This window comes from Pteropus medius, unplaced genomic scaffold, assembly GCF_902729225.1.
Source record: "Pteropus medius unplaced genomic scaffold, Ma_sr-lr_union100, whole genome shotgun sequence".
Lineage (NCBI taxonomy): Eukaryota > Metazoa > Chordata > Mammalia > Chiroptera > Pteropodidae > Pteropus > Pteropus medius.
In genome coordinates, this window is record NW_024343578.1 from 2,575,241 (window position 1) to 2,601,254 (window position 26,014).

General features: G+C 46.1%; 2 protein-coding genes across 8 annotated transcripts in view; one reads left to right on the plus strand and one right to left on the minus strand.

Annotated features, from left to right (window-relative positions):
• Positions 1 to 158: 158 nt before the first annotated feature.
• On the minus strand, positions 159 to 12,789 carry IL17RB (interleukin 17 receptor B). Of its 4 annotated transcripts, none has more exons than XM_039867442.1 (12): positions 12,395 to 12,789; positions 10,592 to 10,616; positions 9,677 to 9,775; positions 8,578 to 8,705; positions 8,009 to 8,135; positions 6,216 to 6,263; positions 5,818 to 5,952; positions 4,604 to 4,743; positions 4,149 to 4,220; positions 3,174 to 3,273; positions 1,943 to 2,035; positions 159 to 920 (listed from the first exon to the last, which is right to left on the minus strand). In XM_039867442.1, exons 1-12 carry the CDS (start codon positions 12,473 to 12,475, stop codon positions 364 to 366), a joined length of 1,605 nt encoding a protein of 534 aa, XP_039723376.1. In that variant the 5' UTR covers positions 12,476 to 12,789; the 3' UTR covers positions 159 to 363. The 4 variants fall into 4 exon arrangements, with proteins under 4 accessions (XP_039723376.1, XP_039723375.1, XP_039723374.1 ...); XM_039867441.1 differs by having other exon boundaries at positions 4,149 to 4,214; positions 9,677 to 9,817; XM_039867440.1 differs by having other exon boundaries at positions 9,677 to 9,817.
• Positions 12,790 to 12,849: 60 nt separating this feature from the next.
• The window catches only part of CHDH (choline dehydrogenase), a 32,326-nt gene continuing 19,161 nt past the window's right edge, over positions 12,850 to 26,014 (plus strand). Inside the window, exons 1-2 of one of the 4 annotated variants that reach the window (XM_039867436.1) lie at positions 12,970 to 13,100; positions 18,475 to 18,545. The gene's annotated coding sequence lies outside the window, so the exon portion shown is untranslated. Of the gene's footprint in view, positions 13,101 to 16,400; positions 16,981 to 18,474; positions 18,546 to 26,014 lie in introns of those variants that run through there. The other 3 variants (XM_039867435.1, XM_039867434.1, XM_039867438.1) reach the window with 3 other exon arrangements.

The following is a 26,014-nucleotide window of genomic DNA, read 5'->3' on the forward strand; positions in this document are numbered from 1 at the left end:
CAGGGCACGGACTACTCAAGACTTGATGTTCAGCTAGAAAATGCTTTATCATTGCATTGTCAGACTAGTTAAGGTTTTACATTATAATTATTCTTGATTTTTAGGTATGAAATTGACTTAGCCTTATAGTTTTCATTCTTTAGTTAATGCTACAGTAGTTAATAATCTTTGTAACAATTTTATTGGCATAAAAATTTTAATTACTAGACTAAGGCTTATGTGTTCAGTTATTCATATTGCTAAAGCAGGTATATACATATAATCCTCCCTACAAGTAAACTTCAGAGTCATCACAGATGGTTTTCCCCCCTGTAATTAGAGGCAGTAGGAAGGCATCAAGTTCTCTCACTTCTCATGGGTAGGCTACAGGGAGGAGCATCTGTTGTGGCAGGCTCGTAACCTTTTGCCCGTTGACACTTGCTGCTCGACATGGAGGAGTTCCGTGCAAAAAGAGGTAGCATCCTTCATGAGGCAGTACTTGGGGCAGACGTTGAGCGCATTGTAATCATCTTTGGTATCAGCCTCTCTAAAATAGACCACTATGTATTTGTGCTGATGAGTCTGGCTTCTTAGATCACTGCAAAAGAGGTTAAAAGCAAGGGGGAACAGGTCTTGGGAGTTCTCACAGGGGCTGCCCTCACTCTTGCCACAGGTACCATCACAGATGGTGTTGACATCATTGGAAAGAAGGAAAATGACTTTATCCGCCGCTTTCTTCTGAGTGGTAAGCCACTGCACTGGACCCATCTCGGCAATTTTCTTTTTCTGCCACTTGTCAAGAATAACCTGACTTCTGCAGTGGTTTTGAAGAAATTCAGCGAAGTAACAAACCGTGTGATGGAAACATATTTCAGATGGGTAAACCACAAGAACCGTAATGGGCAGTAACATGGTAGAAGAAAGGGACATCTTGATCTTTTCTGTAGGGGGAGAAAAGCATTTGTTATCTATGAACAGCAAATGGCAGGCTTTCACTTTAAAGATGATGTAAAAGCTATATAAATCCTCATCACTAAGTCAGTTCTCCTAATCAAGCCATATCTTTTCAAGTAAATTCATAGAAACTATTTAGGTTTAAAGTACTCAGTTGGGTTGTAACTTTAGTATTTTCAGTGCCATATATAAACAGGAACAACTTCTGACATGTTTTGAGTTGGGTCAACTCAGTAGTTGTTCCATCTACTACCTGCAGGTGGTAGAGTTTCTTCATAGCTCCATAAGTTTCAGTGGTACCCCATTTCAGCTGAAACTTAACTGGAATGCTGTCCTATATGTGCTATAGATCAGAAACTACCTATAAAAGTACTGTAATTAATAGAAGCCAAACAACATCTTCTAAATGTAAGTACTTCCAGGCTCACAGTTCCCCATGCATTTTTAGCTTAGAGCATGAGATTAATCTTGTTCTATCAATGACAACAGATGACTGCATCTCTATTTCCTTTCCTCCATGTGGAGAAAAGCAGAGGTTTTCAGTGTGCCATCCTCTAACTGTGTGTCTATATAAATACTCTAGTTTCTAAATTCAAATCATCAATGTTATAGAGTTGGCAAGGTCCTTAGAGTACATGAATCCAAGTGATTTGTTCTTATGCCCTCAGAATATTTTTAAGTTGGTTCCTACTAGCATAGAGTATCACAGGTACAATGCAATTCGTTATTAAACTATCTTTTGCCTATTTCAGTACTTTTAGATGCCTCAATGGTAAAAACAAAATAGGTCATAGTCACCAAATCTGGAGGTCTTGATCCCTGCTTCTTAGCAGACGCGATCTAGTCATTAATTATATCAGTCTTTTGGTGAGAGTGCTAAAGCATTAAATCGGTGCCGTCTGACTCCTGTCTAAGGCCAATGCGATTGTCTCTAGAGGAATTGCCTCAAAAAAAATTCAAAGTATTATTTCCTCGCTCAAGTTTGAAAGAAGTGCATTATAACCCTTACCACGCCTCCATGTTAGACAGATCCCAAGCACCAGCACCCATGTGGCCACCAGCAGAGCCAGAAGAGGTAGCCATCCACTCAATATGCTTTTGCCTGGAGAAACAAAGCTTATTCACCTTCAGCAAAACAACCAGATTACCTTCTATTTGATAACTAAGGGTTTTACCCTATGCTTTGAGGAAGTTTAGATCCCTTTAAAACCAAGGGTCATAGATCTCTAAGGGGTCTACAGAATGGTCTGTTTTCTACAGAGTGTCCAGATCTTTCATTAGATTCTCAAAAGTGATAAAGGACATAGGAAATTCTGAACAGTCCTCCAAAATCATTTTGGCTTCTTAATCCATATTTACACAGGCATTTTCACTGTGGTAACCAGAGTTTACGTTCATTTTTTTTGTTCTTTGGTGAATTAATGTTATTCTGGGTGCAGTTATTTAATACATAGCACACATAGATATGTGCTATGTGTGCTATTAAAGGCCAAAATGTGGGGGTAATGCCACCCCCTCACGGGAATGTCGAGGATCAGATAAGCTCAGGCACACAGATGTGCACAAACTCAGAAACACTGCCCATACAGAGTCAGGACTGTTAGGTACCTAGGTTATTGTCACTGGTTTGGCTGAGCTTCTAAGAATGACACCTTCCAAGTTTTGACCCCACCCCTGGGCTAGTTCCCAAACATTTTATTTGTCTATCTGTAACCAAAGCACCAACATCTCTAAATCCAGAGACACATTTTCCAGAACATGCTGCTCTCAGACATCATTGAGGAGTATCTTTTGGTGCCAGTATTCCTAATTTGTTATTCAAATGTTGGCCATGTGACCCTGTCAAGTTATAGGAGCAGCTAGGCCACTGAGGCTGATGAGAAAATCAAAATGCAGTGAAGTACATGTTCCTTTGTATACTCAGTCCTTAAACTTTTTTCAGCAGATCCTTGTGGCACTTTGAACATCCATTTTGCAGTTTATTTTTTCCCCCTTCTTATGCTTGGTAAAGGACCTTGAAGTGATTTTAGAAATGAAGCATTCTTATTCAAATTACAGACTCTCTGGGACAGCTTTGACATCTTTCCCTGCACCACAGTTCAACATACATACACAGGCGGGGACTTCCCCTCACACTCCCCGTGTACACACACCCTGTCAAATATTAAATAGGGGGTGGTGACAGTGGGCCCTTCATGTCCTGAACCTCGCTGCCCCTGTGAAAATGACTGGGCACTTACTGTTATCCGGAGAGAAGGGGACACCTGTTTGTGGGCAGAGCACCACCATTCCTTTGCGTCGGATGCAGTCGTTGCCACAAGTATGGAAATATGGTGTTAACTAAGGAAAAATGAGAGGCTCAGAGAGTTCCCACCATGCCTCAGAGCAAAAATCTCAGCATTATTCCTACTTCTACCAAAATTTCTCTTACCTTTTTTTCTGCTTTGAACCCTGTCCCCTAACCCATACCTTGTAATAGGACATTTTTTCCCTTTGGTCACATTTCTGTAACAAAGTCCTAAAATCTAAACCAGTGACCCAAGACTGAAACATCTAAGTCTCCTGGGGTCTGAACCTAAACTTTGTACATGTTGCTAACATGTTAGCTTTCATAATGGGTTAGGTCACATTCTTATATACAAATATTTCCTCAAAAACAAACAAACCAACCAACCAACCTCAGCTGTAGAGCTCCCATTAAGTCATCCGATATGACATATAAGTCCCCTGGGACTAGGAAAGTCTGGTTCCCTCTGCTAGTTCATCTAAGTAAACTGAGGCCCTGAAAGGACGGGCAGTTGCCCTTCAAAGTTCATACACTAAGGTGGAACCCAAGCCTTTGCATTTCACATCTTTTGTTACTTCATTTTGCAGTTAAAACCGAGCCTTGGGGAAATAAAATAGTACGCCTGTCTCAGAATTACTTTGAGGCTCTGTGACAGAAAATGGAAATAAAAGCACTTTGGAAGGTCAGCAGTCATTAATAAAAGCGAAAAGGACCATAACTGTAAGTTCGGTTTGCTGATTTCACCACTGTGAAGGCCAAGACTGTGATTCCCCATTAACATCATTTAATATGAGATTGCTGGCAGAAGCAAAACGGAGGAGGGAACTTACCTATTCCAACTTTGAAAGGGCTCATCAAAAGCTATTAATGGTGGAGAACTCAGTGTTCTAGCGCCCTCCCCTCCCCAAAGCTCAACACTGAACTTTACCTGGACCACGGCACCTTCACTTTCCCCAGTCACTGGAACCATGACAGAAGTTCGAGTTAGTTTTTCCTGGTACTGATAAGTGAAACAAAATCAAGAATGATGGGCCATATGAATGAGCAGATCAAAGACTGCCAATGAAGAAAACACTCCTCCCAAACTGACTTTCAGTTCATTAGACTATGAAAAAGGACTCATTTCATACTTCTGAATCCTCTACTTTTGTTTGGTTCTAGATTCAAAGGGATATCTCCAGGGATGCCCCAGGGACCTGTTTTCTTCTGTTGAATTAATCAAAATAGCCCAGCACATTTGTACAGCAGACAGTCCTGCCGGTGCTCTCTCAAAAGAGAGGCTGTCCAGGGAATCCTAAAGTGTCCACATTGTTCTTCAACAGGGTAAGGAAAGCTGGAGGTTGAGGGTGGGGGTGGTGGTAAGGAAATGGAGGGGAAAAGTACCTCTGACACAGAAGTCCCAATTACAGTGTTCTTTAGGATAAGAACCATGTATCTGTTTCCGAGAGGAATGATTGTAAAATTCACTTCTACCATATTCTCATTCTTCTTACAAGCAGTGATGTTTGGATCCCACAGACTACCTATCAGTCGAGAGAGAATCACATGGAAAAGTTGTAAATTCTTCCCTCATTTAAGTCCCCAAAAGGGCTTGACAAAAACAAATATATTTTCAGGCACACATCCAAGAGATAGGGACTCTACTACACAGTGTACTTTTTATGTATCATTGCTCCCAGAATCTCAAAGTAGCAGCTGCCTAAGAAAATTTAAGGACGCTACATCACTGCTTTGCTAAAATAGCTTCCCCGGGCTGAGGGCAGTGGGAGGCACAGGTTGGGTTCTACTACTCACTTCTATTCTTAACATCCATTCTAAGTTAAGGGCTGGGGTCAGTCTTTTCTCCTTTCCAGGATGGGGCGAAGGGGCCACAGGTTAGGAGACATGTCTAAGATTATAGAGCAAGTGAATTCAGGATCAGGACTACAACTACTAGAACATTCTGGGTTCCAGGAGCTTCATCCATTGGATCATTATGCCAGCTTTCCTGAATGTGAAGAAATAAGGAAATGCCTCACAGCTTAAAGGATACCCTGATAGGTCTAACTCTGAGAAAAAAACAGTTTAATTCATGTGACTTGCAAATCAGCACTAGGTTAATTTCCAGGAACTTGATATATAATAGCATGTATTATTTTCCCCATCAAGGAGACTATTTCAGGCCCTAGTTCAAATGCTCCTTAAGAGTTCAGCTTTAGGACTGATCGAAGGCCCTCAGACTTCCTTATACCCCCCTGCCCTCCATACTCTAGACCCTCTCAGCGGGAGGCAGGAGAGGAAGCACAGTGCTCCAAGTCTGCTTTCCAACAAGCAGACTGCATGCAGCTCAATCTGACAGGGTACACAGGGGTGCCTAAAAGATAGGGGCAGATTCTTTCAAATACCACTAGCCTCTTTAGCATCCTATGATTATATTGCCCAGAAATTTACACAAGTCCTTGTAAAATCCTCGGAAATTGGACACTTGGGATCATTTTTCCTGAAGAGGCTGATTTCAAAATTCAAAGGGTAGGGGCAGGTTCTAGTAGTCCAGCATATGAGAGATGACCCCTGTAAGACACATGCTTCTAGGTCATTACTTTAGCTAACACTCCCACCTTGAATGTTTGCTAATCCAAACAGAAGGTTCTGAGGGTCTCTGTGGCCACAGGTCAGTGGTACTGGTGGTAACTGAGCAGATGGAAGGACTTGCAGATTTCCCCCCAAACATGAAAGGCCTTCAGTTGGCGCCACTGTAAATGCAGTTTAGGCTAAAATTGGGGTGGGGCATTTTTCTGTGACTGTTGCTCACTACATAAACCTACTGTAAGAGTTCTCAGGCTGCTTGATTCGGTGGGCATAGCACTGGCCGGGCATCAGCCTTCACTGTCCGAACAACTTGGATACATAACTCCCCTGCTCACAGCGTCAGTTTCTTCATGCAAGATGGATTGAGCTGTGCCTGCTCAAGTCTGAGTTTCTTCTAATAACAAAAGCAAATGCTGTATTTACTTACCCGCCTCAATGCACTTTTTTTTGTATTTCATTACATGGTCTAGGCAGCCTGGAAATTTGAATGAAAATTTTTACATTTTAGAAAAGGTATCTCTGCTCCTCCCACCACCCACCCCACCAGTAAATGCACACATATATGCTTACCACACCCATAACAAAATTCCGGAGATTCAAGATGTGAGATAAGATAGCAAATTTAAATAGGACACTGACATTTTACTGTTAAATAGAAGATTATCTACACATGAAAGTGATAATCAGTCTGATTTAAATACAGCTTTTGTTAAAACTGTCTATGATCCCCAGGAGAAGATTCAAACCACCCTTTAAAAATAAGGTTTAATAACGTGTAAATACTGCCTCTTCCAGGAGGTAGAGCTTAATCTACCCCTGCACTCCCACCCCAGAGTAGGGTAGACTTAGTGACTTGTTTCTAAAACTAAACTTGGGAAGGGGAAAATAGATTTACGTAGAGAAGCCAGTCAGATGACACTTAACCAAGTGATAAAGGTCAACATCACCAATGATGTGTATAGTGTGGATTACACCCACCCACCCAGGATTGGGGGACATTCCACAGGATGTCTGGCCAGTACTCCTCAAGACTGTTGAGCTCATGAAGAACATATCAAAACTAAACTGTCATAAACCAGAGGAGACTAAGGAGACACAAGAGACAAAATGCAACTGGAACAGAAAAAAAGACATTAATGGAAAGGCAGGTAAAATCCAAATATAGTCTGGAGCTTAGTTAATAGAAATGTGCAAATACTGGTTTCTTAGCTGTAACAAATGCACCATGGTAATATAAGATGTTAATGATAAAGGAAACTGAGAGGTATGTGGAAACTCTTCGTACTATCTTTGCAACTTTCCTATAAATCTACAATAATTCCAAAATAAAAACCTTTATATTTTTTAAAATGAGGTCTGGTCTCATCAAGAAAGCTGGAAACTACTGTATAGTTAATGGTATGGCACCAAGAACACCCTGGACCAAAACCTCAAAGAACAGCAATTGGAAATTACCCCCATTTAGCTTCAATGCTTCGCCTATGACAGAAGACGAGAGTGGAGTATAAAACAGGTGGTCCATCCCTGATGGGCATGGCATAGGAACTGCTGCAGCCAGACACCATGCTGGACTCTTCACACATGATCCTGTCTTATCCTCACTGCAGCCCATGTGTGACATTGCAGGTGTGATACTACAGAGCTGATCATATGTTAGAGCAGAGGAAAGAACCCAGCATTCAATTCAATTTCACCCTGCCTCTCACCGACAGCTCAGGGGACAAGCCTACTGATGTCCATATATCCTCAGAGACCCAGCAGCATGCTGTCAAACAACACGGCATGCTAGAAAGCCAAGACTGGAACAGATGTTTTGCATCAATGACAAAGAATAGCTAGAGTGCATTGACCAAGAAGGACCAGAGTTTGAACATCAGCTTTATTTTTACTATGTGTATAACCCAGGCCAAGTTACTTAAACTCTCAATTTCTTCATCTGTAAAAGAGGGCTGTCCCAATCCCAGAGTTGCTGGAGGCTCAAGTGAAATAATGCATGTCAAGTGCTCAGCACAGTGCCTGACACACAGAAATGGAATTCTCCCTAATTTTACCGTTCTTCAACTCTGTGATTGAGGTGCAGTTACTATTGTGTCTGTATTCCAGATGAGGAAACTAAGACTCAGCGAGGCCAAATGCCTTGTCCAGCGTACCCAGGCCTCTGTACCAAAGCACATACCCCAGAGTGAGCATCCCAGCAAAACGGAATAAAAGGAAGTTTACCTGGTGAGGTGAAATTCACAGACATGGAGGGGCTGTCCTCATTCATATTTGCATTGGGGATATTATGGGCCCCAATAAAATAGAGTGTATTCAGCTCTACAGGAAAACCAATGTAGAAAAACATCCACTGAAAGGCAAAGCAAGGAAACCCTGAATTGCTGCAATGCAGAAATGGAGTACCTTTGTGTTGCGCTTTTCATTCATAATTTCATTCCTCAACCTACTGCAGAAACTTGTCTCTAGCCAATGTCTGTTTAGGGAATGGACCCCACACAATTTTTCAGTGTAACTCAAAGAGTCAGAGAAGTAAAATTTTAGAGCCAGGATATAATTTAAGTTCAGCTCCCCTCACTTTGCTGATGGGGAAACTGAGGCCGAGAGATGCTGACTTGCCCAAGACACACAGCAGAGAAGTGGCTAGAGATGGGCTTTGATTCCCTGGCATCGTGCTCTAAGCTTGAAGTTGTAGCTGCTCACCAGCCTGTGTGTGCAGCACATCATCCATACTCCCGAAGCAAAGGGCCTACCCTAGTTTAAGGACAATTAGCCAAGTTCCTCGAAGTGCTTACTTTGCCACCGGAGGGTCTGCTCTGAGTCTGGAATACCTCTGTGTAATTGCACCTCACGCAGCCGTAGGACTGGAAGTCACTTTTGCCTGTCACACAGATCTTGGTGGCCTTCAACAAGCGGATGCTGGCTACCAAGAAAGTCAAGAGAGTAGTTGTTTATTTAGCACCCACTATGTTACCAGCTTGATGCTGGAGAGTTTACATGCCTCGTCTCATTTCATATTCACAACAGCCCTAATAAGCACCATTACTATCCCCAGTTTACTAATGGGGTGAGTGAGACTCATGGAATTTCATGGAGCATTGCCAAATCTTACAAAGCTCATCAGGGGCAGAATATGGATTCAAGTTCCAAAGCCCAAGCTCCTTCCTCCTCACAGGTAATCCTGAATTTCATAGGATTCCTGCAAAGGTGATTCTAGCTCTGCATTATTCTGGGTCTCTTGAGAAGAAAAAGCCCTTCCGAGTGTCATCACCAAACCATGCCTGTTCTGACTGCACTTTTATCCATGCTGATTCTTCTCCCTGGAATGCCCTTTCTTTCTCTTCTCTGCCGCTCCAGGGCTTACTCCTTCAAGGCCCAACTTATGTCTGTAACAACACCTAACAAATACAAGAGCTCACACTCTCTGCTAGGTAGCAGAGAGTGTGAGCAGAGAGTGCCAAATGCCTAACTGAATCCTATAATTTAAAGTGGTTTCGCCAGGGGCCTCTCCTGCTCCTCCCTGCCTCCATCTCACTCGCATAGAGCATAGCTCCTTCCAGGATTCCCCTGACACTGTCCTTGTGTCTGTCTGTAGTTGACTCACCACTCTGTGAATGGCACTCCTGGATTCCTGACCAGATGGAATTTAACTAAATTGAGTGGGTGGAAACCACCAACATGGGCTTTAGGACCCCAGAATTGGTTCATTAAAAGAACTCAAAATCTGCCTTGGGGGAATGCCAGGACTTCCACAATGCCATTTGAAAGGTGGAAAAGTAATCTACCTAAGCCACTGCTTTCTTTAAACTTGAAGGAATCATCTCTCGCCTTACCCTGTCGTCTTCATATGTTTAGTAGACACTTAGGCCTTAACTTTTATTGATACAAACTTACCATCTGCACGGAGTATCCAGCTTATGTTCATCAAAATTGAATAGTCCTCTGATGCAACGCTGCTTTTAACAGGTTCCACTCGAAGGTCTCTCAAGTCCCCCGGGGTCAGAGTATGTCTGACCATCCACTCTGGAGATGGTCCTGGGAGAAGGTGAGATTGCCCATGACATGCCCCTCCTTAGCCCAATTTGATGCCTCCTCTAAGTGATCCACCCTGATCCAACCTTCATTCATAATTCATATCTTCTTCCTACTAAAGCGGGCCAGAAATTTCTCAGTGCTGACTGATTTATAGCCAAGGTGATGCTCATCCTCTTGGCTCACTCCTACAGAGCACCTGAGACCACTTCAGGTGCCTGTGTATGTATATGTGTATGTATTTAGTATATTTGACATGTTAATTAGGATCAGTCCTGCCTTCTCCAGTCCTCAGCCTGGACTCCAGCCAGATGGTTCACACAACTCCCACTTCCTACCTCCTATCTTTGCTGGTACCATCTTTCCTCCAGCTCACCCTCTTCATCCACGTTTTTGAGCACAAGTCCACCAATTCTTCAAATGCTACAATCTCAAACACTCCTTCTCTAAAACATTTGCTTCCTGTCCCTGACTGTAAGTGACCTCCCTCCCACAGTACTTGATTTCCCTCCTAGGAGTGGTGGACTTCACTTTCTACCTTGCACAGCAATTCCTGCCTTGCCTATGTCCCTTTTACTAGCCAGGAAGCCAGCCCATCTGAAACACCAGGAGCTGTGTATTGGGTCAACAGAGGCTTCATATGTATCAGCTAACAAAGCGATGGTTCACCCTAGCCTAGTCTCCAAGGAGCCACTGCTTGGATTCAAGCCCACTGAATCCAACTGTGCTTTCAATTTTAGTATAAAGCCCCAAATACCCATTCCCTAGTGCACCTACCAGTTTCAGGGCCACACTGAATCGTCTGCAAGAGAGAAAGAAACCAAATGTCATGCTGAATGCCAGCAAACTACCAGCCACATTAGTGAAAAATACCATCTTTTCCCTTAAATGCATATACAAGTGGCAAAAGAAAAGCTGAGCTGGTTTCACTTCACAGTTTGGGGTAGACTAAGCTGCCTCATGGTAGTTTATGATGAATCAGATTAGCCATCAGTATACAAGATCTGTAAGCCTGCTTATCACCTCATAGACCAGAGGTGTGTCTCCACCTCTTCCTGGGTCTCTGCTTTCCTTGCTACAAGCAAGGGCTGACTCTGAACCATCATGAAGACCCTTTCACAATCTAATGTTTAACTGTAGGTTTTCAGGGCAGTCTAGAGTATTTTTCCCCCAGGTTAAGGACTGGCTGTGCTAAGAAGATGAACAGCAGAAAGCTATGAATGCAGTTCATGGTTCCTTCCCTAGTTTCTTTAAAATATTCATCTTCTAATACAAAAGGACTGATTCACCTGAGCTATTTATAAAATCATAAAGCAACTGTAATTTCATCATGTTATCTTTTTAAAAGGAGCTAAAAATAGAAAAATACATATCGATGTTCAAGAAAGCTATACTAAATCCTTTGGAGTTAACTACTCATATCTTTTTACAAGAAAAACAATCAGTTTTGGAATAAAATACTGGACCTCGAATATTAACTTTTATGCAGCAGCAAGTACTAGTAATAAGACTCAATGTAATGATAAGTCTACCAGCTCTGGACGCTGATCTCTTTCCTAACACCTTGTAAGACAGAAAGCAAGACTTTTAATGGTTTGAGTTATCTAGATTTAGGCAAAATTGTCATTCCCCTGTGTCTTTTTAAAGCTGAACTCCCAGTGTATCATCAGACATTTTTTTAAACAAATAAGCCACCATATTGGGAGCTGAGTTCTGTTAAAGGGCTGGCGATCCAAGTTTTAGGAAGAAGCAAAGCAGCAGCTCTAAATTTTACAAAGTGTTGGCCTGATGGCAACTACTGCAAAGACAATTCTTCCCTTAGTGGAAAAGGCTAAGGGGGCCACAAACTGAGACAGAAGGCGAGGTTAGTAGCTGAAGACATCAGGGCACATGAATGGGGTTTGTCTTTCCATAACCATCGAAAGTAACCACAATGCTTTCATGTTACCTGTTGTGCTAAAAGGGCAGGGATATAATTTCAAAAGCTATTTTGCAGATGAGCTTTTTCTTAGTTAGTGATCCAGAAGATTCCCTCAGCCCTTCTGTCTACCAGGCAAAAAAGGAGACTCAAAAGGAGCATTCAGGAGCTTACCAATTCCTGGAACAGGACTGAATCACCACTGGCAAAAATATGAGTGGTAAAGGAGAAGCAGTTCTTGTGCCCCAAAAGGTGGGCAGACCTCTAGACCCAAGCAATAACAATATTGAGCACCTACTAGTGCCAGGATCTTTGCTGCTCCTTTGTAGGCCCTGTCTCTGTTCCGTAGAAACTATGTTGAGTTAGGTATTACTCTTCCTTTTATAGATGAGGACACCGAGGCTCAATGAGCATAAATGACTGAATTAAGAACACACGTTAGCATTTGAGCCTGGGTCTGTATGATTCCCACGCCCCTGACTCTAGAAGCCTGAAGCCCAGTGTCGCCTGGACTAGCCGGGCTGCCTCAGAAGATGCAGACATCCCCGCTCCGGATGGCCCTCTGCGAAAGCTTTGGATAGGCATGAGCTGCCGGTCGGCCACCGTCTGGGTCCAGGCTCGAGAGACAGGAACGCGGAAAAGGGGCGTGAACGGGGGCTTACCGGCTCCGGGGACACGGCACCCCAGCACAACGCGGCCAAACTCAGCAACATCAGCGACATCGCAAGGTCATCGCCCCTCATCGCGTGGTACCCCGGCTACCCTCCCGCAGACCTTTTATCTGGGAGCCTCCGGCCACCCCTCCGGGCTCCACCTCCCAAAGCGCCACCCAGGCGCCGCCGCCTCTTCCCCGGCTGGGCCCGCGAAGGAGCCTTCGCCTGCCTAATTCCAAGGGATGGACCAGGTTCTAGCGGCTCCGGGGCCGTCGCGGGCACAGCACAAGCAGCCGCCGCGCGCGCCGGCCCCGCGCACACGTGCGTGCAGTAAGCCAGGTGCACTATTGCATTCACGCCCTCGGGCTGCGCGCGCCCCGCCCGCCTGAGCCAGCCGGCCAGCCTGGCGCTCGGGTCACCGCCTCGAACCGACGGAGTCTGAACAGCCCACGGTTCCCCTCCTGGCCGCGGAGAGCGCGCGGTACGCTGGCGCCGCCAGTTAAAGTGTAACCCGGCAGGGGCCCGGCTTTCACCGCCTCCAGCTCTTCCTGCTCCGCCGCAGCTGACTGTCCCGGCATTCGGCCCCGCTGCGGAGGGTGAGTAGTGGGGTATGCGCCCCGACCCTTGGCCAACCGTGCCCATAGTGGCGCCTTCCGCGCTCTAACTCCCGCTCCTCACTGTCCTTGCTGCAGCCGCGGAGCCCCGGGCGGCCTTGGTGAGTTGAGAGGACCTGGGCTGGACGCTGTGACTGGGGCACCGCTTTACGCAAGTGCCAAGTCCCAGAAAGTAAAAGGGGTGGGCTGCGGGAAGCTGGTCTTTCTTAATTCTTCCGGAAGCTAGTTCTTTGTAGGAACTAAGTTATATGTTATTAGAGTAAGAGAAATCCTCCTTTCCCCAGATTTTTCTGGTAAATGTGAATTTCCCCAAAATAAAGTCTGACCCTTAACACATGGGTACCCGAAGGCCGTTTTGCTGTGGTCCTACTGTGTGCCAGGCTTGGTCAACCTGCTGGGTTCACCTTTGGGCCTGCATGAAGTGGGCTCAGCCTCAAGGTCAGCTGGGGGCTCTGGCATGCATACATGTGGTGTTCTAGATGACATTTCTAGAGGACTGGTCTAGTTTGGAACTTTGTTTCTCCAGTTTCACTCTGCCCAGGATCTCTCAGGATTGCCTTAAACGCGAATTCTGGGCCCCTGCTCAGAGAGTCCTACCAAACCTCTCAGGTGGGGCGCGGTCTGGAATCATCATTTAACAAGCCCTCTCTGCTAATTCTGATGCAAATGGCTATGGGGGGAGAAGGGTCTGGTGTTTGGTTTTTGGGTTTTTTTCCATACAGTAGTTTGGGCAGAGGTTAACAAAAATCAGCTGGGCTAGCAGTGGATCTCGGGTCTTGGAATTTGGCTACTTTAGCGCCACCCGCCCCGCCTTCGTTTGCAAAGAATGTGGTTGGGGGGACCAGCTCAAAGTACCTTAAACTTGTAGGGCTAGTTAGCTCCATCCTACAGATGAAGAGAACAATGCCTAGAGAGGGATGCTGGTTTTATGGATGCAGTTGTCACCTGGCAAGAGGTTGACTTAGTCAAACAGCTGTTTTTGCTGTGGTCCTACAATGTGCCAGGCTTGGCTTACCTGCCGGGTTCGGATTTGGGGCTGCATAGAGTGGGCCCAGCCTCAAAGTCAGCTGGGGGTTCTGGCATGCATACTTATGGGGTTCTAGGTGATGTTTCCAGAGGATTTGTCAGGTTCCTGACCAAGGATAGCAGCTCAGGTGTGGTTGTTGCCTCTGAGTTGCTTTGAGCCCTGTAGTTCCCAAAATCATTTCTGACTCTAATAGTTGTCTTTCTGCTTAGGAAACATTACAGGGTGCCAGTACTGGGGTGCAAAGGTGAACAACACATGGGTGCTGGCCGACGGGCCCTCGGGCTGAGGATGAGTGCAGTGAGAGTATGTTCAAGGGCACCCGTGTCCGCCCTGTGGAACGGCAAATGGAAACAGCCTCATCTGCCAGCTTGAGATCATGAACTTTGTCCCACGATGTTAAGGAACCACAGCAGAGGTTTAGGTGGTGGTCAATTTTCAGTGGCCTTTAGGAAGGCCACCTGGGTGGCTGTACAGGGCAGTGGGTGGCCAGCTCCTCTGAGACCAGCAAGGAAGCAGCTGCTAACCAAAATACTTCACTCAGTGAATAGCTGGGTCCCTGCCGTGGGCCAGGCTGGAGCTGTGCTGGCTTTTCAGCTGTGTGCCAAAGCAGGCCCTGCTGTGGGAGCTTGGACTGTGGAGTGTGAGGGGTTTGGGGACAACCAGGAGTGCAAAGGTTAAGCCTGGAGATATGATTTGTGAGGCAGGTATTTACAGAGAGGGGAGGAGGTTAGGACTCTGGGGGAGGAGAGCTTTATGGAGTGAGGGTTAGGAGGGGCTGCACCTGGAGCGAAGGGTAGCCCATGGGGTCAGATGGGGCAGAGGTCACAGAGAGAGAGGAGGCTGAGACCTCCTGACCCATAGTGGCCCTGCCTCCAGTGGCTGAATCTGGCCTGAGAGGGGCCCCTGACTTAGGTCACTGGCAATCAGGTGTGGCTTTGGCAAAAGTGGGGTGAGATGGGCATGGGAGTAAGTGGGTTCAACTTTCTTCCTATCTCTTCAGAGTTTCCAAGCAGCCCTGCCAGGGTCAACTCCATGTTATGGATGGGGATAACTGAGGCTCCAAGATACCTATATGGGAATGTGGTGGGGGCAGCTTTATTTTAAGTAAGGGAGAGACTGAGGTTCTTTCTCCAGGGGAAGAAGCTGGTGAGCAAAGGAGAGAGGAAGGGTAAGGTGAGGTTGGTATGGAGGTTGCTGAGCATGTGGGTAGGAGTGGAAGCAGGGGTGCTGGGCACTGACTCAGGGCACTGAGTGACCCACCATCCACTGCCCTGGGTCCAGGGTTGAGGGTGTGTGGGCCCAGAGGTGTGACACTGCCCTGGCCCTCTGTGGGGTGGAGATAGGGCCCACAGCCAGCTCTGTAAACAGAACCGCAGAGTGGGGAGTCAAGAGGAGAGCCCAGCAGCCACACCTGGTGTTCTTTGTGGGCAAAGAAGACGTGCCTGCCTGTCCTAGGAGGTTCCACACTGGCTCAGAAGGTCTTTCCCAAAAGTTTCCCTCTGTGAGAGTCCTTGTTGATTAAGTGTTCAGCCTCCAAGGTGGCCTGCTGGAAAGGACACCATGTGTTCAAATACCTAAGCCCAATAATTTTGTGGCTGTATAAACTGGAGGCAAAGCCACTGTGGGTCAGGAGGTCTCAGCCTCCTCTCTCTGTGACCTCTGGCAAGTCACTGCCCTTCTCAGGGCCTCATTTTCCTATTCTGTAAAATGGGCAGATGAGAGTGTATTGGCAATGGCTAAATGAGGTGACTCAGGTCTCTGGGGGAAGTGACCTTTGAAGAAGATGCTTTGACCTTTCCTCTTCATTCATGCATTCTGCCAGTCTTGGTGCCTGATAGAGCCATCACACAGTGTGCCTTCATGTCTGGGTATTTAGTATACTTGTTAAATGTTCGAATGGATGAGTGAATGCATACCTTCTTCCAAGGTTGGCACCTAAACCTACCCACCTGGGATAGCTGATTTGGGCTTTCTACTCTTTCTCCTTAGGTGGGTCGAAGGTCAGGGCCTCTGCTGGAGCTGGAAGATCACTCTATCCAGTACCCATGGCCCCTGACCCCAGACCCCCGGTGTAGGCTCTGCACCACGGCTTGGAGTCGATTTGCTAGGATTCCAGATCCTTTGGCTGAGCTAACCTCGGGTGAGGCTCTTGGTGTCCTGGAGCCTCAGTTATCCCCATCCATAACATGGAGTTGACCCTGGCAGGGATGCTTGGAAACTCTGAAGAGATAGGAAGAAAGTCGAAAGATTTAAAGGTGCTGTTTAAATTTAGGAGCAGGGGAGGAAGGATAATAAAAAACAAATTAATATCTCTATGATTCAAATAGGGAAATTCCTTTGGATCCAAGTAGGATGACATCCTCGGGTTCTGTCACTACCATCAGACCTTTGTTTCTTTGTCATTCATCCTGAGAGAACAAGGCCTTTAGGGTTGTTGACATGTCCCAGGCCCTGCCTCCACCCACACAGGTGGAATTTTCCACTTTATTCCTTTTGCAAATATTAATCAGGGCCTCACCAGTTAACAGTGGACTCATTGTCTTGTGAAAAGCAAGCCATTCCTGGCAAACGCTGGCTGCCTTCCAGGGCCTCGGTAGCCTGCCCAAGCTGGGAGAGGGGGCTGCTGGAAGCACCCTCCCCTCTGTTCTCCCCTGACCCATGTTCTGCACCAGCTGGTTGAGCTTCACAGAGTCAACAGTAATGCCTGCTTTGAGTCAGGGACCCTGAAGCCACACCGAGGGCTTGTACCCACTGTTCTCAGCAGGCTACACCACCGCAAACATTTTCTCTGCTCCAGTGAGGAGAGGCTGGCCCAGGAAAGCACACAGGCTTGGCCACAAGGTTAACTCCACCTATGCTATTACTCCTGCTGCGAAGTCACAGCCCATGTGTACTTGCATCGGTTTTCATATGTGTTGTTACACTGGGATCTCAAAGTCCAGAACGCAGAGAAGGCAAGTATTGTTGTTCTCTCAAAGCCCTGTCTGTACATAGGTGATAAAGTCGGCCTCACAGCACTGTACGGAGGGTTACTGGAGACTTAGTGGAGCAGGGAGCACTGTGTCGGGCACACGTAGCAGGGTTGGTGATCGGTTTTTTGATCAATGATATTTTAATTTGTTATATTATTATTTATAATATTAATATATAATTGGTCCTATTTGCATTATGACTGTCTGTACTTTATGGAGGAGGAAATAAGATAAGTAAGGCTATGCAAGGAGGAGAACGAAGTGGAACCTAGGCAGTGGTGTGAACTTGTTAAAAATCACCACGTGCTTTTGGCTTTGCACTTTTAATTCTTTGAAGTGTAGTTTTGGCTCTTATTTTCTTTTGCTCTCCTAACAAACCTATGAAATGAGTGGCTCAGTTCCCATTTTACAGATGAGGAAACCAAGGTCCAGAGTTGCTAAACCGTGAGTGGTAGCAGAATTAGGACGGCAACCCGAGGAATTTGACTACCATCTCTGTTAACATTTTTTTTTTAAGTAATGAGACTTGAACATGGAACCCCAGTATGCAGGTGATGTTGCATGTTAGCATGAGTTTATAGTTCACATTTGTGATTTTTTTTTATACTGTAATGACAACAGTGATACTGTTTTCATGAACACACTCTTGAAACCAGGGGCCACAGGTGCCGGTTCATGTCTTCCACTGGTCCCAGTGCCCAGTAGATTCTTGTAGTTTAGTTCAGTGATAGAATGATTTGCAGTTGACACAAGGAAGCAGTGGGGGATTTGTAAGCAGCTCACCTTGCAGTCTTTGAACCCTCTGCAGTTAAACCCATCCAGAAGTTTGAGAAGGAAACAGCAGTAGGCACGTATGTGAAAGTTGGCTGGCTCATTAATACCTTGCCACTGTGCCAGCAGTTTATAAATGAAAGCATGCATGCTACCTACCCATTAGGCTGCTCTAGGATGTGATCTGGTGGTACTGTCATGCTGTGGCTGGCTATGGCACCTTGATGGGTGGGCACTCAGTATCTCCTGGGCCTTGCTGGCCTTTGGTAAAGTGTGGCTCCGATCCAGTGGTAGTACCCAAGTGAACGTGGATTAAAATCAAGCAGGCTTTGCTGTGCTGCTCCTCTCTAGTCAGTGCTGTGTTCATAGGAAGTGCTGGAGTCGGCTCCACAGACGGTGGGGAAGAGAGGCTTTGTTTTAGAGCCTTTGACAAGACACCTAAGCAGATAGGTTTGGGTCTCCAGGGAATTGATGTCCAGTCCATAACAGTGCTTCTCAAACTCACCGTGGTGAAAGTCCATATATTTGTCTTTTAAATTTCAATCTCTCATAGGCTGATTAAAAAATACAATAAAAGTTGTTATAATAAAAACTTAGATACATAAAATTTAAGCCCATTATCTGATTATGAGACTCAACAGACATGAAGTCACTGTGTCAAAGTTTATAAACTCTGATTTTCGACTGTGTACTTATCTTTCACAGACAATCAAAAATAGCGTGTGGGCTGCTACTGCCCACGGACTAACTCGAATCTTGTCACATCTGGGTGCAAGGTGGGTGTTTTCTAATTGAGATTTTTAAAACCAGTTAAAAGTGTACTTGAAATATGGAGTATTTAAGCATTTACAGAATACCCCAAAGTTCTGTAGAATTCTTCAAAATCCCTCAAGCAAGACCTGGCTCTCTGCCTAGGAGGTTCTTCCACCCGAGTTTCTCTCCCTCACTCCTTTAGTAGGGATATTTGAAATTTAAACAAACAAACAAAAAGAACCCCTTTGGTTATGAAGAATTTGAAGCATACAAAATTAGCCAGAAGAGGTTACTGAACTCCATATTCTCATCACCTCCTGGGTGATCATTTCGTCAGCTTCTCTAATCCCTGAGGTTATTTTAATCCCAATTCCAAATATCCCTTATTTTTTCTGTCAATTTTTCAGAATGTGTTTCTGAAAGAGTCCTTTTAAACCTTTGTCACATCTGATACACAAGCAATGATTTCTTAACATCCTCAAATATTCAGTTAGTGCTTGAATTCCCAGGATCTCAATAAGATCTATATATTATTCTCGTAATCTATAGATTCACCTCCATCTCTGTCTTGTTTATTTTTTCACTTGAATTTGTCGTTGAAGAAATGCATGGTCTTTCTTTAGCCTGGATTCTGTTGATAGGGTCCCTGGGTGTACTTTCACATGTTCCTCCGACCTTTGAATTTCCTCTGAAGTGGTGGAAATTCTAGAAATGTGAGCAGATTCAGGTTTGAATTTTTTGGCAAGGATATTTCTTAGGTGTTCTCCCATTCAGACCTGTCTCGACTTGAAGAAGTCGTTTGTTCTTTTAATTGTCTCCTGTGTGTACAGTCACTCTGATAAGGCCCAAGCTGACCTTCTGCTGGTTCTGGGCTCCCCTTCGTTCTGAGATCACCTAGCTGCTGTGTGGAGAGCAGACTGTGAGGTGGCATGGGAAGGGGTTGTAGTACAGGGACACTGGTAGTATGCCATCAGAAGAGTCCCTGCATTAGGTGATGGCGCCTGATCCAGGCAGATGTCTGTGGGGTGGACAAAAGTACATGAATTTAGCCCCACCCCTTTTAAGAGAAGTCATTGCCCCCTGTGCCTCGGTTTCCATGTCTGCCTCCTCTCGTGAAGTGAACAATGTATTTTTATATGCTAGTCACATAAACATTTATTGAGTACCTGCTGTGTGCCTGGCTCTGGTAGCTGTGAGTACCCTCCACTGCTGATTGTAAGTGAACAAACATGATCACAGATCTGTGGACATGCTCTGCCAGGTGAAAATTTTGTTAACTGATGGCCACTGGGCCACCAGGCTTCTTATAATCTCTGAGACTCGCACTGTACCTGGGCCAAAGAGGACCTTCAGCATCCCTGAAGAGGGAAGAGCAATCACTCTTTCTGATGTAGTGTCCTTACTGTGTAAGAGCCAGGGCATCAGGGTCTCTTGTTCCCTCAGCCCTCCTCTGGCTTCAGCTCCAGCTTACCAGCACCCATCTCTAGCAGGTGCCCTCCATGTCCCCACTTTCACCTGGGGTCTTTTCTGTTGCAGGAGCCCACTCACCTGGGCATAGTGCAGGCCACGGTGCAGGAGAATTAATGTCCTCTTTCTCAGGGCCAGCCCAAGACACTTCTACCCACCCCTTCCTCCAGTCCATCAGGGGATTGATCCCGGGAGGGTCCCTGAGGGAACTGAGTCCCTACCTCCCCCAGCAGTGACCTTGATATCATACCCTGCCTCCTAAATACACCTGTGTGAATGAGCACACCACCTACTCAGATTGAATCCACAGACATCTGAAAGAGAAAGAAGTGGAGGCAAGCTGGAAGAGCTGTCCCCTGGGTTTTGCATGCATGCTCCCCCACCCCCACCCCAGGGTGTTAGGATACTAGGTTTTCCTTCCTTACACTGGTTTTGGTGAGATCACCACCGTGGAGGTTTTAGAAAAGGAGGAGACCAGCTGGGGAGTGGGGGCTGTGTACAGAGTTCAGATACCTAGAACGCAGGGCACAAAGTCCCACATTAGGAAGCCAGCACTCACGCATTACCAATAGGAAACCCCTGGCCAGGTCACACAGTAAGTCCCAGAAGAGCTGTGGATAAAAGCCTGGCCTCTGGTGTGGTGTCAGGCTTGGGGGCCCCCACCACCGTGGAGCTTTCTTGGCCCCTGGAGGTGCATCCTGACCAGCCTCTGCCCTGCCCCTTGTCCCATCCTCAGCTGTTTCACCAGGAGAGTCCAGGGGCAAGTGGGCCCCACCCAAGCAGCCTGAGTGGCCTCCGAAGCAGCGAATGATTAGCTGTTTCAAGAGAAGAGAAGAAAATTTGTGATTCATTTGTTTATTGTTCACCAATTTGTGGGAGATGAGATTCCTAAGAAGAAAAACTTGACTTTTGAAGAAAATGCCTTCTTTTTTAAATTTTTAAAAAATTGAGCTACATCATACATACGTAGAGTGTACTGATAATAAATTTCAATCTGTATATACACCCAGGTGACTACCAGCAGGTCAAGATGCAGAATATTCCCTGTGCCCCTCTTCTGTGGTGAATTCAGCATCTGTGCATCAGACTTCCCAGGTGTGGAGAGCCCTAGGCCACGTGCGGGCTCATCTCCAGCAGCCAGCATACAGAGCACCAGCCTAGGGCCTTGCTCAACAGTTGAGGACCAGGCTCAGCAGTTGGGGGCCAGGCACAGAGCCCTCAGCTGGGGGGATGGGCCTTCAACAGCTCATCTTAACTCTTAGTTTGTTGAGGTCCCAGGATGGATGTGACCAGTGGCCAAGAAAGGCTTTCTAGAGGAAATGACAGCTGAGCAGTCCTTGAGAGAAGCCGAAGAGTGACCCAGGTGGAAGGAGGTGAGGATGTGTACCTGGAAGTAGTAGCACACGCAAAGCCCTGCGGGGAGAAAGGAAAGATGGTCTGTGTACTGGAACCCAGAGAGCGAGGCTCATGGTGGGATGAGAGGTGTTGGCTGGGGAAGGAGGCAGGCCAGGAGGAGCTCTTGGGACAAGAGAGCCCACAGGGCTGTGAGGAAGCTCGTGTCACCATCTTGGGGAGGGTGGATGGCCTGGGTTGGGAGTGGTAGTGAGGTTCCTGTGGGAGGGGGAGGCAGCTGCCCAGGGTTATTCTCTGGACCATCACCACCTAGCCAAGTCTCATTTCTCTGACCAGGACGCTTACCACCCGCCACTTACGTCAGCCCACCACAGGGCTGGGAGATTAGATTCTTGTGCCACTGGGAAGCTTTGCCAGACTGCAAGAAAGCAGCTGAACTTTCACCACCGTCTCAGCCTCCAGAGCCCTGATCTAGGCATACGGCGCCTTGCACCCTTTTCCTGTGCTGACCGTGACTTTTTTGGCTCCCATGATATGGCTTTGTTGGTCAGGCTTGTGGTGGCATGGTTCCTGGCCTCTGACTTGAAATAAGTCAGGGACTCCACCTCTCAGGCTTATTTCCCTTTCTCTGACATGGGATTGATGGTGATGCTGATGATAGTGATGAGGGGCCCCCCCACCCAATGTCTTTGAGGGATTAAATGTAATAACCTACGTGAAATGATCATTACAGGATAGCTGCCCCTATTATTACTATAATTATAACTCAGTTTGGTTCTGTGGCTTAATGGAGCTCCTCGATCAGACAAAAGCAGCTAAAGAACAGTGTTCATTTTGCCTACACAAAGCCCAGCCTAGGAGGTTGAGAACCTTGTCAGAGGTCTTGCAGGGAGAGCAGGTCAAAGCTGGCACTAGAAAGCCAGGTCCAAGGCAGCTGACCTGCCTAAGATCCTCCATTTGAGAACAACCCCCAGAGACCTCCAGATAGACAAAAATGGCCATGGCCCCCACCACACTTTCTGCAGTTCCTTCTCAGGATTACCATTACCGCTTTGGCCTGTGGGCACAGAGAGAGGTGTGAAGGCCAAGTACCTCTGAAGATAGTGCTGGCCTCGAGGCACCAAGGGCCTCAGTGCTCATGAATAGCTGACCTTTCTGTTGGGTCTGCTACAGGATCTTCTGTAGTGGTCCCATTTTTTACTGCACCATTCTCCTTTGGTGGAGAGTTAGGTTTTTGTCATTGTTTGCCAGTAAAAACAACTCAGGACAGACTTCTTGTGCTTGTTTTTTCACAGTTGTGGAGAGCTCTCTTTTGGTTATATTCCTAGAAGTGGGATTGCTGAGACAAAGCACTGACCCTTTAAAATCCTGATGTATACCCATTATCTTCTGGAAAGGTTCACATGTTCCCCAGCTGTGCCCAAAGCAGAATCACTATCACTGGCCTTACTCTGGCTGAGCTTCGCAAAGGCTGAAGCAGGTCTGTGCCTCATTTCACATGCAGGCCTAGCTGAGACTACACCCCTCTCCAGAATTCTGTCATCTCTTCTTGGGTGACCAATTAAAACCAGGACTTCAGTGGCCCAAAGGATCTGACCCTAGTTCAGTACATTGCACTGACCAAAAGCTAGAAAGGAAACATACGAACACACAGATACATGCATGTGCATGCACACACATATGCATGCCAAGAAATTGCAAAGGACCCTGTTCAAAGGGTTTTTTTCAGAAAGTTTCGTCAGTTTCTCCAACTGTGTGGCTGGAGACAGACTATGTCTTAGGTACAGGTATTCCTAAAATGTTAGGTAAACATTTTATTCTGGTCATAATTCTTTTGCAGTTGAGTCCACCAAAATTATAAAACTTGGGCAATTGGTCACAAGCTCAGAATTATAGGAAATCTGTCTTGTCATAGAAGAAATTCTAATCATGAAATTTGGCAAGTTTTTCAATATAAACCTTCACCTACTGATTTTAGAATTTTAAATGAGAATCATTAGTTGCTACGAAGTACCATGGTGATGAAAGCTGCTAGTAATACTCAGTAGGGAGTGGCGACCCCTACATTTGTTACCTCTCACTTAATAACTCTGCACTTGACCCATCTGCTGTGCCCATCACTGGCATGGAGGGTAGCAGCCTTTAATTGACCAAAGCCTTACTTCTCAGACAGGAATGCCACAGAAACCACTTGTCCAGCTCCAAGCCGACTGCCTAGGTGGAAGGTGTGGCTTGGTGGAGCTGCCCTGTTCCCCGGGAAGACGTGTGTGGCATGAGGGTCTTCTTCCCTTGATTGGGAAGCAGGGTAGGTGGAAGTCTCCTCTCCCCCATGCCAGGTGATTGACTTGAGCCCCTTCTTCACCTACTCAGAGCCACAGAAGTGGGCAGACAGCCAAGGTTGGTCCCAGGAAATGGGGTGGGTCAGAGGTACAGGCACCCAGAGTCAAAAGGAAGACTTGGATGCCACCCTACCCATGGTAGGACTCCTCCCCTTCTAACACATACACTCAAATTAACACACATGCTATCCTGTTTTCATACCTCCCACCCCACCCCAACCCACCCCTCACTTCCACACTGCCAGTGCTAGGGAGCTCCTTCCCCGCTCAGGCAGCCCAGGAAAGTGGAAAAGGCTGCTTCCCTGTGACTCTTTCACCCACCCCTCCTGTCAGTCAGTCTGTCCACCCACCCAGTTTGGGAACTGAGGGGGCACTGTGCTAGGGGTTAGACGGCCCCTGCCCCCAGGGAGTTCCCTTTGGGTCACAGGCCCCTTCCTCTTCAGCTTCACCCTCCCCTCTTATTCCCATTGCACAAAATGAGCGTGTATGGATTCTGCCACTTTCCAACACTAGGAGCCCAGTGTGCCAGGAGCCCGAGTGACTCTTCCGCTCCCCCTAGCCCAAGGACTGGCTTCTGAATGGCAGGGAGAGGCAGCCTCCTCCGATGGCCTCAGGAACAAAGAAATGTTGCTCTGAGGCTGGAGTCTCCCTTGGGCCTGGGTACCAGGACTGCCTGGGGAGAAGAGGAAAACCTACCCCACCCCTGGCCATGGTGTTGGGTGAAGAGCCAGGCCACATGCACCCGCAAGAAAGGGACGTGAGAGTGGGCAAGTGCCCTGGGCTCTCTGATCTCCATTCTCTTATCTCTCATCTCTATTATTCATCAAATCCTGGGCTGAAGATTCTTGGTGGGTGGGGCGTGGGGATGGCAGAGGCACCTGAGAATGTTTCCTCTCCCTCTCCGCAAGGGTAGGAGCCAGGTAGAAATGCCTCAGTATATTCTAGCCCTCCCCAGCTCCACCTCTGCCCAGGGGCCAGAGAGATCTGCACCTAGTTCAAGGCCAGACCCAGTCCTGTGAGAACAATTCAAGTCCCCTCCATGTTGGGGTATGCCAGAGGCGAGTGTTGGAGGAAGAGCTGTGATAAGAGGTAGGGTTTGGGGATGACTGGGGCCAAGGAGAGTAAATGACCTGGTGCCACCCCATGAAGAAGGGGTCGGTCTGTCTTCACAGTAGGCTCAGTGCCTCCTGGTGAAGCTGTCCTGTTGCTTCCTAATTCTGTTATTTATCATCAGTTATTTCAGACCCTCACTAAAACTAGACAACAAATATACATGTGCTTGTCAACTAGATTAAGAATTAAAACATGGCAGGTGCAAGTGAAAACACCTGGATACACCTCCCTGCTCAGCGATAACTACTATCCTGAATTTCTTTATAAACTTTTCTTACTAGTAGATTTGAATCACTTAATATCCAGAATTGTATTGCATGTGATGTGGGTTTTTTTGTCATTTTTTTATTGGCAAAATTTACCATAACATAAAATTTACCGTTTTAACCACTTTTAAGTACACAATTCAGTGATATTAAATACATTCACAATGTTGTACAACCATCACCACTATCCATTTCCAAAATTTTTCATCACCCTAAAACATAAGTTCTCTACACATTCCCTCTCCTCCCCTGCTCCTGGTAACTCTAATCTACTTTCTGTCTGTATGAATTTACCTCATATAGGTGGAATCATATAATAATTGTCCTTTTGTGACTGGCCTATCTCACTTAGCATAGTGTTTTTAAGGTTCATCCATGTTGTAGCATGTGTTAGAATTTTGTTCCTTTTTCAGGCTAAGTAATTCCATTGTGTCATCTGTTGATGGACATTTGCATTGTTTCTACCTTTTGACTATTGTGAATAATGCTGATAAAAACTTTGGTGTGCAAGTATTTGTTTGAGTTTCTGCTTTCAGTTCTTTTGGGTATATACTTAGGAGTGGAATCTCTGGATCATATGGTAATTCTGTGTTTAACTTTTTGAGGAATCACCATACTGTTTTCCACAGTGGCTGTGCCATTTTACATTCCCACCAACAGTGCACAGGGGCTTCAGTTTCTCTGCTTTCTTGTCAACATTTTTTCCCATTTTTTTGATTATAGCCATCCTACTGGTGAAGCTGTATCTCATTGTGTTTTTAATTTGTATTAGTGTTGTTGAGCATCTTTTCTTATCCTTATTGACCATTTGTATATCTTTGGAGAAATGTCTATTCCAGTCCATTGCCCATTTTTTTGGTGTTGGGTCGTTTGTGTTATAGTTAAATAGTAGGAGTTTTTTATATATTCTAGGTATTAATCCCTTATCAGATGTACAAATTACAAATATTTTCT